We start from the raw sequence: 12,339 nt of genomic DNA on the forward strand, positions 1-12,339 counted from the left end.
GTTTCTTATCACCGACACATTTTAATTTGTAATTTTGTTTAAAAAATTTGGTCTCTCTAATATTATTCCCTCTTTCTTGCTTCTTTCTTTGTCTTTTTTCCTCCTCTCACTCTAACTCGTCTACACCATCATTTTCACCTACAAGTACTTGTCAAACACTCACTCCATTACGGAAAGATATCCTTTCCAGATCTCTTCCACCAAAACTCATGAATCAAGTGATCCAGACCTTTGAAATTTGATCTAACGGCTAAAAACAGAGGACCCTTTTAAAAGTTATAATAATTTTAGCCGTTAGATCAAATTTCAAAGGTCCAAGTCACTTGATCCGTGAAATTTGGTGAAAGAGGCCCAGGAGGGGATCTCTTTCCCTCCATTTCTTCCCAGGCACAAACCTCCATAGAGCCATAATTTGTCTAAATAAGGAAAAAGGAAAATATAAACCTTATCATTTTGGACTCATCTTTTTATTATTAGTTTTTTTTTTCTTTTTTCTTTTTTCAACTTATTAGTTTTTCATTATACTAAGTATTTCATTTGGTGTATTACCACATTTTTCTTCAACACATAATAAAAGGAGTGACATATAAAAATTTACATTTTTCTCTATAAAGATATTTTACTATATTTACGAATGGTATGTTAATTATAAATTACGCTAAGTTTTATTCTTTCCTATTTCTTATTTCTTCGTACAATGAATTTCTCTATAAAAAATGCATGTAACATTGTTTCAATGAATTCGTAAAGATTCCTTTCAACGTCAGGTAATCAATGTAAAGATAAGGATGAGCCATTGTCAAACAAGTGTGGAAAACAAAACTAGATACGGTGTATCAAAACTTAATACCGAACACAGTTTTGACAAAAAAAATATTACACACAGATTTATGCCCACAATACTTTCAAAATTGTCATTCTCGATTTTTTCTCTCATATATTTACCTCGTAAAGCATGCCGATTCACATCATTCGCCTTTCTTCTTCATCATATAAATTCACAGATATTATGTGGTCTTCTCTTGACAAAGTTTAGTTTCCGCTCTCAAGGGAGTCACCAATGGCAAATAATGGTGGTCAAAAAGTTCATTTTGAATTTGAAAGTCATTGTTTGTAGCTAGTATCATTGGCGGCTGCAGGCAAAGTGGAACCAAAGGTACGCTAGGAAAAAAGGCAGCATGAGCGAAGCCCTTCACATCCACCCTTTATGACCACACCTCTCGTAAATATACTTGTCTGCTTTCTAGCTGGATTGTAGGGAAGAGGATAATAATGCAAGCCGGCAGGCTCTACAGGTAATATGGACGATGAATGTAAAGAGCTTCACATCATTACCCTTTCCTCTATAATCCAGCCGAAAAATAGGCAGTTGTGTTTATGAATGGTGTGGTCATAGAGGATGAATGTAACGGGCATTGCCATGTGCCTCCTCGCCCTCCGGCGTACCTTTGGTTTAACTTTTTGTGCAGTTGCCAATGACATTGGCGACAAGCAATGATTCTCATATTCAAAGTGAACTTCTTCACCGCCATTATCCTCCATTTGGTTGAAGACTTCAAATTGAATAAGAGCATGGTCACTCAGACAAATCATAATAGGCCCTTCATCGCAAGTTCAATAGTAGATCAATACGTTATTATTATTATTTTTTTTTGGAGCTAGGGAGGATTGCATGATCACGGATGAGATTTGGTTCGGGGAACCCCTCGATTTTATTAGTGATGTTTTGATTGAGAATTGTAATTGTTGTTGCTTATTTTGGGTTGGGTTTTAGGTTGTTATTGTTATAGTCTAATTCCCTATTGCCCATGCTGTCTAGTATCTTGTACTCATCTTTTTTTTTTTTGGTAAACAAAAATTTAGGGGAGATTGACTACTCTCAACATCAGTACAACCTCAAGCCATAAAGACTTACGCGTAGCACTTAACTTCCAGCTGCTACCGGCATAGATTTACGTAAGAATTTACCGATCACGCACTTACAAGAACTGCTGCCAGAGGGGAATCTTGTACTCATCTTCAATTAATGTAATTCGACCAATTCTCCCTCAAATGGATGAGCACATGGTGAATTTTATAGAATGCTAATAACAAATTTTTTTTCATGGTTCACATTTTAGTTGATAAAGATAATTTTTTCAAAACATATGATATTATCTACATAAAGGGGTGAGGGAGTATGTTAACCCTCACAATTAGCTAGTCATAATAATTTTGTTCAAATTCGCATTTTGGTGAGAATCGAACCTATAACATCTTACTGCTAAATTTTGTATTGATTCAACTTTTTGAATTTTTATCACCTATGTAAACAAAAAAAGAAGAAGAAGAAAAAAATATAAGCAGATAGCACTCGTATATATTCATTGGTATTATAAGCCTTTTTTCTTTGTTATGAGATTGCTGAATTTATTATGTGGTTGTTTCTTAAGTAACCAGGTTCTTCATGCATGTGTGTGTTTTATTTTGCCAAGTGGCTATTGATCAACTTCTTCACGTGTACAAATTCGTTGATCATTACTGGATGGGCGACGAGGTGTATTTAAGAATTGTTCGAGAAATATTCAAGAAAAAAAGTAGATAAAACAAGGACCCATAAAAATTTAGGTGTATTTACATTTAGTTATGATGGTTGGATGTTATAAGATTCGAAGGCTACAATAAGGGGGAAAATATTTGTCTCTTAATCTTATCTCATTTAGGTATAGTTTGTTAATTATAATTACGTCACATTTCATTTGTTTACAAGAAAGATGCAGCGACTTCTATTAGACACAGATGGGATATAAATAGGGGAGGGGGTTGAGTTACTCAGCGAAGAACCAAAACCTCTAAAAGAAGATGCACCAGAGAAGTTGAAGTTGATGCACCATAAGCTCGGATCTTCAGCTTCCACTTCTTTTGGTGCATCTTTTATTAGACATATAAGAAAGGTGCAGCGACTTCAACATCTAGATGCAGCAACCACTTATAAGAAAAAGGAAGATATAGTAGTTAGGAAAAGGAAGATACAGTAGTTAGGAAGTGGAAGATGAATCATTAGAGGAGGGACAATTGAAAGAAAAAACGTCGATGGTAAAAGTAAAGATGGAGACAGCAAAAATGGGAGAGCTAGAAAACAGTTCGATGAAGATGATGATTTACAGAGGCTGCTGTGTGGTGAATGCTCTGTGGATATCTTCATCTTCATTGAACTGTTCTAGCGCACCCATATTTGTTGTCTCCTTCTGTACTTCTACCATCAGTGTTCTCTCTTAATTCTCCCTCCTCTAGTGATTCATCTTCCACATTTTCCTACTCTAGTAATTCATCTTCCACTTCATTTTTAACTACTATATCTTTCTCTTTCTTATAGGGGAGGCGAGGAGGAGTGGCACGAAGCCCTTTACGTACATCCACCCTCTACGTACATATCTTATGAGTTACGAGGACTCTAATGGCCTTCTGAATTAGGGCAAGATTAGTTAATTGTTAAGTGTGTTTTTCTGGGACGACAGGTGATACTGAGTTTTATGTACTTTTGTAAAAAGACTATAGTTGTAGGCAGAAGCAAATGTTCTTTTCCATATTATTTCATTAGCACATCAGAAAGTGAAGCTCATGTTTTTCAGGTGATGGTCGTCACTTTCCTATATTTCTTTGTTCTCTTTACTCTACACAGCCGCATCATTTTTTTAATAAATTTCTTGGATATGCAGTGCATGTGTGCACCTAAACTCATTTTTCTTCTTTTTTGTTTTACTTTTTTTTCTCTTTCTCGTAAGTTTGGAAGAAAGTTGAGGTTCCACCATAAAATCAATTGGTAATACATGGAGTAGCTTAACCTCTTATAAGCCCTTGCAAGACTTATCCTTTCACCAACGTGTAACTCTTTTACCTTCACATCCTCACAAGTTTTTCCTCCTGTACTGCCGCAGCTTTGAGATATTTTGGTTCTTGTCGTTTTCCTTGCTCTGGATTAATCTTTGTGAAAAACCAGTGATCACAGTAAAGCTTGTGGCTTTAATAGGAGCTCCCTTAATTCTCCAAAAAGAAAATCGGATAATGCGTATCAAACTCAATAACGCAGACAAATTTATGCCCATTGTGTTTTCAGAAAATGTTATTCTAGATCTTTCCTGTTCATTTATAAAAGGGACCCAAAGCCAGTTTGTTTTGTACATGATTAAAAACAAGACAAATCCTAGATCTATAATTGTTTTAGATTTTGATTTACGTAGACAAAATGATGCAAAGTTTTAAGATATCTGATGACAAAGATAATGCAAAATGTGGTGATATTTCTATAGAGCACGCAGTTCTCAAAAAAAAAAATTCCGGGGTAGATACTAACTGTAGTCACTCTTCTACATGTTTATTTTTATCTATTTCTATTTATTTATAAACTTGATACCCTTTCTAATAAGAGTGAGTCCCACATCACGAAGCTAGAAAGTTCCTCTAATGGGGACAACCCGAAAAACAACTAACAAAACCTTATTATAGTATGGTTTATACACAGTATGATAATGAGGATGATTTCAAATGATATCACAAAAAAAATTCAGTATAGTAAATAGAAAGTGGCAAAGTGAAGAGAAAAATATTAATACATGAGAGGCGAGAGAGGGGTTTTTTTGTTTAAATGATGAAACAAGAATAGTTTTGTGAATATAATATTTGATGTGAGGTATATTTGATGGTAGATATATATACTTTCTTCAAATATAACAAGTTTATGTATATAATTGCAATTTGAAACTTAACAACAAATTGCTTGAATGAATTTGTAATTTGGTTTAAAAATTTGGTCTCCTTAACATTATCCCCTCTTTCTTGCTTCTTTCTTCGTCTTTTTATCTCCTCTCACTCTAACTCGTCCACACCATCATTTTCACCTACAAGTACTTTTCAGTTTTCAGACACTCACTCCATTACAGAAAGAAATCCTCTCCAGATCTCTTCCACCAAAGCTTACAGATCAAGTGATCCAGACCCTTGAAATTTTATCCAACGGCTAAAAACAGAGACTCCGTTTAAAAATTATAATAATTTTAGCCGTTGGATCAAATTTCAAAGGTCCGGATCACTTGATCCGTGAAATTTGATAGAAGAGATCCGAAGATGATCTCTTTCCCTCCATTACTTCCCAGGCACAAACCTCCATAGAGCCATAATATGTTTAAATAAGGAAAAAGGAAAATATAAATCTTATCATTTTGGACTCATCTTTTTATTATTAGTTTTTCTTTTCTTTTCTTTTTTTTCTTTTTTTCAACTTATTAGTTTTTCATTATACTAAGTATTTCATTTGGTGTATTACCACATTTTTCTTCAACACATAATAAAAGGAGTGACATATAAAAATTTACATTTTTCTCTTTAAAGATATTTTACTATATTTACGAATGGTATGTTAATTATAAATTAAGCTAAGTTTTATTCTTTCCTATTTCTTATTTCTTCGTACAATGAATTTCTCTATAAAAACAAAAAAACAAAAAAAAGTAACATTGTTTCAATGAATTCGTAAAGATTTCTTTCAACGTCAAGTAATCAATGTAAAGATAAGGATGAGCCATTGTAAAATAAGTGTGAAGAAACAATAAAGATTTCTTTCAACGTCAAGTAATCAATGTAAAGATAAGAATGAGCCATTGTCAAATAAGTATGAAGAAACAAAACTAGATAAGGCGTATCAAAACTTAATACCAAACATAATTTTGACAAAAAAAAATACGTCACACAGATTTATGCCCACAATACTTTCAAAATTATCATTCTAGATTTTTCCTCTCATATATTTACCATGTAAAGCATGCCGATTCACATCATTCGCCTTTCTTCTTCATCATATAAATGCACAGATATTATGTGGTCTTCTCTTGACAAAGTTTAGTTTCCTCTCTCAAGGGAGTCACCAATGGCAAATAATGGTGGTCAAAAAGTTCAATTTTGAATTTGAAAGTCATTGTTTGTAGCTAGTATCATTGGCGGCTGCAGGCAAAGTGGAACCAAAGGTCATCTAGGAAAAAAGGAAGAAAGAGGCGAAGCCCTTTACATCCACCCTTTAAGACCACACCTCTCATAAATATAGTTGTCTGCTTTTCAGCTAGATTGTAGAGAAGAGGATAATGATGCAAGCCGGCAGGCTCTACAGGTAATATGGACGATGAATGTAAAGGACTTCACATCATTACCCTGTCCTCTATAATCCAGCTGGAAAATAATCAGTTGTGTTTAGGAATGATGTGGTCATAGAGGATGGATGTAAAGGGCATTGCCCTGTCGCCCTACGGCGTACTTTGGTTCAACTTTTCGTGCAGTTGTCAACATTGGCGACAAGCAATGATTCTCATATTCAAAGTGAACTTCTTCACCGCCATTATCCTTCATTTGGTTGAAAGACTTCAAATTTAATAAGAGCATAGTCACTCAGACAAATCATAATAGGCACTTCATCACAAGTTCAATAGTAGATCAATACGTTGAATTTTCTTTCTTTTTTTTTTCTTTTTTTTTTTTTTTTTTTTTTTTTTTGGAGCTAGGGAGGATTGCATGATCACGGAGGAGATTTGGTTTGAGGAACCCTTAAGCCAAAAAGACTTAGGGAAGATTGACTACTCTCAGCATCAGCACCAAGTTATATCCACAACCTCAAGCCAGGAAGACTTACGCGTAGCACCTAACTTCCAGCCGCTACCGCCATAGATTTACGTAGGAATTTACAGATTACGCACTTCCAAGAACTGCTGCCAGTGCGAAATCTTGTACTCATCTTCAATTAATGTAATTCGACCAATTCTTCCTCAAAGGGATGAGCACATGATGAATTTTATAGAATGCTAATAACAAATTTTTTTTCATTGTTCACATTTCAGTTGATAAAGATAATTTTTTCAAAACATACGATATTATCTACATAAAGGAGTGAGGGAGCATGTTAACCCTCACAATTAGCTAGCCATAATAATTTTGTTCAAATTCGTATTTTGGTGAGAATCGAACCTATAACATCTTACTACTAAATTTTGTTTGGATTCAACTTTCTGAAATTTTATCACCTCTGTAAACAAAAAAAAGAGCAAGAAGAAAAAATATAAGCAGATAGTACTCGTATATATTCATTGGTATTATAAGCCTTTTTTCTTTGTTATGAGATTGTTGAATTTATTATGTCGTTGTCTTTTAACTCAATGGATTATTGAGAAAAGTAACCAGGTTCTTCATGCCTGTGTGTGTTTTATTTTGCCAAGTGGCTATTGATCAACTTCTTCACGTATACAAATTCGTTGATCATTACTGGATGGCCGATGAGGTGTATTTAAGAATTGTTCGAGAAATATTCAAGAAAAAAAAGTAGATAAAACAAGGACCCATACAAATTTAGGTGTGTATTTACATTTAGTTATGATCGTTGGATGTTATAAGATTCACATGCTACAATAAAGTGTAAAAATATTTGTCTCTTAATCTTATCTCATTTAGGTATATTATGTTAATTATAATTACATCACATTTCATTTGTTTATATTTGTCTTATTTTTTCGTACATGGAATCTATTACATAAAATATACAATAATTAATATAAACATAAGGATGTGTCATTACAAATAGGTCTGAAGGAATAAAATCTGATAAGATGTAACTTAATACGCACACAGAATTATGCCCATTGTATTTTTAAAACATTATTCTAGATCTTTCCTTTTCATCCAAGACTGAGTTGTTTTATACGTGATTACAAATAAGATGTATCTTGATCAATAATTGCTCCATATTTTAAATTACATAGAGAAAATGATACAAAGTCTTGATAAAAGTAATAACCAAGACAAAGCGGAATATGATGATAGATCTCAAGAGCTTAAACCATGTGGAATTCTCAAAAATTGTATACATAATTGACCACAAGCACATTAACTTTTATAGCTCTTTTATTCAGTTTTCATTTTTTATCTATTTACGTTTATTTTTCAGGTTTCATCGATTTATGAACCTTATCCACTTGTTCACACGCCTGCTTACACACCCTCTAATGCAAGTAGGCCCTGTAGAGAGCAAAACATGCCATTGGAACCCAGGATCTGCTCCAGTACCTAAAGGATATGGACGCTGAGACATTCGAGGACTTTTACTCGCTTTCAGAGCTGGATCTTGCAAATGTGATGAGCCTGAAATGCTAGGAGGTGGAGACATAGAACATCCACTGCCACTTACAGGCAAAGTACTGTCGGCAGTTCCTCTAATGGGTCACGCTGATGTCCACGAACTTCACTAACCCCACAATGTATATACTTCACCATGTTCGTTTAAACCAGATTCCAGCTATAACCTTTGTACAAGCACCCCATTACGTTTTTTATTATTTATAAGTTTTCTGTATTTTTTTTCTAATTGATTATTTATATCGAGAACCTATTCTGTATCAAATAAACATACTAGAGGGGTCGCTTGCTTGCTTTCAAATGCAAGTTGGCGTTCTTAGCTTGTTCAAGTTCTCGGCACGAGCACGGCTGAACCCCGTTTGTTATCACGACTATCGTGACGTTCGAATATCTTTGCTTGATCAGTCTTATTTGCCATTCGCAGAACCTTCGCATTTGAGAATATTGTGGACGAGACTAAGATTTTCATTCCTCATGAGTGTTTTTTTTTTGGGATGTGATATCCATACTTTTTTTTACTTATCACACATTCTTCTAATTTTCGACTGTCGGATTGGAAGAATTGAAAAAGATCAACCGATAAAAATTAATAAAGGATATGTGAGAAGTAAAATAAGATGTGCAGATAACACACCTTTTTTTTTTTTTTTTTTTTATCCAAACTATAAATTCATTACCAGGCAAAAGCCAATAAATACAAGGAAAGTAAAGTGGTGAAGATAGAGACTTCTAGATGCTGCACCAAGTGCCAAACGTCAATCCACCACTTCCCCGTGGACTTCGCTAGGCGGATACCAGATCCCCAAATGACATTGTTAGGTCCCCATCCATCGAGAAAGCACCGGATGCGCTCGTCCTTTCGATAGTTCAACAATAAATTACCCCGATATCATTCATCTAACCAAAGAAAGTAAACAAATCCCGCCCACTCGCTCAATTTTCTTCTCTTAAAATAGTTTAGAACGTAGAATAATGAGAAACGATAAGGGGTTCTGTTAAACGCGAGGCTCTCCGTGGACTCTTTGCCACTTTAAAGTTTAACATCAATTTTCGTGCAAAAAGAATAAGGAAGCAGATAGTCTATAGAAAGTCCTACTTTTAAAAGATGCCTTTAGCATTTCTACAGAATAATAAGAACTTCAAGATCCAATACAATTACAAGAAACAAAATCTGCATGCTTGTGCTAAATAGCTGATTCTCTCACATGGTAAGGCCAGAAATAATAGCATAAAACAACACATCATCATAATTATTGGGGTAAAAACAAATTTCATAATTTTAAGTAAATATTCTAATTGTCCTGCTGGGGAAGTTATGCAACTCTACATTGCAGAAAAGGAAAACAAAAATAAGAAAGATACAGTGACAAAACTTCCTTGGCCCAGAAAAATTAGGGAAAAGGGATACATTCAAGAGGATATCAAAGAACAAAAAACAGATACAACTGAATTTTGATGCACCGTAGTAAAGCAAGAACTGTTACCACCTTGATCGGCCATTGATGCTCTCGGACTTAACCTGCAGAAGTTCCAAAAACCCGATGGTGCTGCTTGACGCGAGTGCAAAGTAAAAGAAAATGAAAGGGCTCCCCAGCAAGAACGAACAGTGAAAAGTTATCAACTATAGTATGCCTTATTGCTATTCATGTTGGCCTTATGAACCTGGCCATCTTTCTGAATCTCCGATTCACGTTTATTTAAGGTCTGGGAAAACAAAATTCTGAAAAGCCGCAATACAATCAAGTGTCTTCAAGATCTCTCGCTTCAAGAGCCGAAAAATGTACATTCTTAGTGAATCCTGAAACAAAGCGTGCCTCCGCCTATCGGGCTTGTGCATCCTAACATGATCGTTATTTATGGGCCTTAACAGTCTTTCTGCCTCAATTTCAGACTGAAGCAGAGACTGCAGCATCTTCAAATGTGCACTGCATTTCTTGTGGTCAAAATTGTAGGAGCCATTAACATTCTGTTCTTCTAGATTAAACTGTCTCTGGTACGGTGACTGCCATTTCGCTTGCAGATATGCAAGCGATCTCCACAGAGGAAGAGGCATCGAGTTCTGCTTTAGGGAAGATCTAGCAGCTTCAGCCATAACTTTAAGGTACTGTTTCAGCCTAGTCAAGGATCCCACATAAACAACCGGTAGTGAATTCAATATTCTATCATACGATTGGACAGCTCTAGCTATTTCAAAGTGGCTCCGGAAATCAAGATCAATGATGAGACGCTCAGAGCTCCCCAAATTGTTGTAGTTCACCACATCAATATATTCATGATCCCCTGCACAAAGATGATACGAAAACAAACTCTCAAAATGATTGAACTCCAAAATTCCTACACCTCAATTGCAATCAGAAACCTATCGGACCCAATTAAATTGAGCAGACAGGATCTCACAAGCCTATGAGATATTTTGTGATAAATTTTCTACTGATTGCTGAACAAAGTTCGTGGGATCATAGAATCGGTATATGGGCAAGCTCAGGGTTCAGTTTACAAATATTACAGATATAAACAGAAAGTGTTTAACGCACCCAACAAAAGAACAACTCGGGAAAGAACCACCTAAAAATTCCACAAAATAAGGTTTTTGCAGAATTGAGATAAATGGCATACCTCCGTGGACCTTGCCACTGCCCTGCCACCGAGCCGCGCACACGGCAGCGTCATAACCTGAAAGCCTCAGAAGCTTAACCAGAGCAAACTTGAGGCAGCTGGAATTGCATTGACCTGACTTATCAAAATTAAGATCGTTTTCGCTGATGGACAGTATCAAAGAATGAACCGCTGAAGTCAAATCGCTTTCGTACCGAGCCACCGAACGCTTGAAAAACTGTAATACAACCCAAAATCACCATTCAAAGTTCTGCATAAATTAGAAGCAAAATATGAAGCTGAACAACTCAGCACATGGAGTAAAAATTATTGCCTTCGCATTCGAAAAGCTGAATTAACTTCGAACTTTATGGAAAGTTCAAAAGTTTTGTTTATAATTTTACAAAACAAAATAAACGACCAAACAATCGAATTCTTACCGGAATTTTATCGGCAAGGTGACCGAGATCGGAGAGAGCAGAATCGCTGTCGCTGCTACACCACGACTCAGCTCCAACGCTACCGTTTTCCAAAAAATCAGTGACCATGAGAGCGAGGTCGTGCTCGCTCTCGTGGCTGAAACCCCCTCCGATATTACCCCTCATCCACACGTCGCCGCCTGCCATGCACACTACCCGGCAGTCCATTCCAACCCCCAAAACGCCTTCGTTTCTTCTCTAACAACGATCACCACGACCCTTCCTCTTCCTCGCGGGTAGCAATCATCTCCTAAATCCAATGTTAGAGCTCGCCGCACCCGATCATATTCCTCCTCCCAAAAGCCCTACCTAGCTCAACCCCCAGCTGGAATTTTAACAGCAAAGGCTCCTAATTTGGTTTAAAAAAAAATTTGGTTTCCTTACCATTATCCCCTCTTTCTTGCTTCTTTCTTCGTCTTTTTATCTCCTCTCACTCTAACTTGTCCACACCATCATTTTCACCTGCATGTACTTTTCAGACACTCATTCCAGTACGGAAAGAGATCATCTTTGGATCTCTTCCACCAAAGGTAGGTTACGGATCAATTGATTCGGATCTTTAAAATTTTATCCAACGGCTAAAAACAGAAACTCTCTTTAAAAATTATAATAATTTTAACCGTTGAATCAAATTTTAAAAGTCCGGATCACTTGATCCGTGAAATTTGGTGAAAGAGATCTGGCCCAGGCACAAACCTCCATAGAGCCATAATATGTTTAAATAAGGAAAAAGGAAAATATGAACCTTATCATTTTGGACTCATCTTTTTATTATTAGTTTTTCTTTTCTTTTTTCTTTTTTGTTTTCAACTTATTAGTTTTTCATTATACTAAGTATTTCATTTGGTGTATTACCACATTTTTCTTCAACACATAATAAAAGGAGTGACATATAAAAATTTACATTTTTCTCTTTAAAGATATTTTACTATATTTACGAATGGTATGTTAATTATAAATTAAGCTAAGTTTTATTCTTTCCTATTTCTTATTTCTTCGTACAATGAATTTCTCTATAAAAAAACGCATGTAACATTGTTTCAATGAATTCGTAAAGATTTCTTTCAACGTCAAGTAATCAATGTAAAGATAAGGATGAGCCATTGTCAAACAAGTG

General features: G+C 35.4%; 1 protein-coding gene across 1 annotated transcript; it reads right to left on the reverse strand.

Annotated features, from left to right (window-relative positions):
* Positions 1-9,260: 9,260 nt before the first annotated feature.
* On the reverse strand, positions 9,261-11,620 carry LOC137735690 (uncharacterized). The gene is made up of 3 exons (XM_068475134.1): positions 11,184-11,620; positions 10,765-10,981; positions 9,261-10,428 (listed from the first exon to the last, which is right to left on the reverse strand). The coding sequence occupies exons 1-3, from the start codon at positions 11,388-11,390 to the stop codon at positions 9,842-9,844; spliced, it is 1,011 nt and encodes a 336-aa protein (XP_068331235.1). The 5' UTR covers positions 11,391-11,620; the 3' UTR covers positions 9,261-9,841.
* Between the last annotated feature and the right edge of the window lie 719 nt (positions 11,621-12,339).

Source organism: Pyrus communis, chromosome 5 (assembly GCF_963583255.1).
Source record: "Pyrus communis chromosome 5, drPyrComm1.1, whole genome shotgun sequence".
Lineage (NCBI taxonomy): Eukaryota > Viridiplantae > Streptophyta > Magnoliopsida > Rosales > Rosaceae > Pyrus > Pyrus communis.

What these genes read in the sequence shown, in the direction of transcription:
- LOC137735690 (XM_068475134.1), bottom strand. Translation starts at nt 11,390, where the DNA reads ATGGACTGCCGGGTAGTGTGCATGGCAGGCGGCGACGTGTGGATGAGG. An exon ending in ACCTTGCCGATAAAATTCCG is followed by an intron (nt 10,982 to 11,183) that starts GTAAGAATTCGA and finishes GTTGTATTACAG; the next exon opens with TTTTTCAAGCGTTCGGTGGC. An exon ending in CAGTGGCAAGGTCCACGGAG is followed by an intron (nt 10,429 to 10,764) that starts GTATGCCATTTA and finishes ATCTTTGTGCAG; the next exon opens with GGGATCATGAATATATTGAT.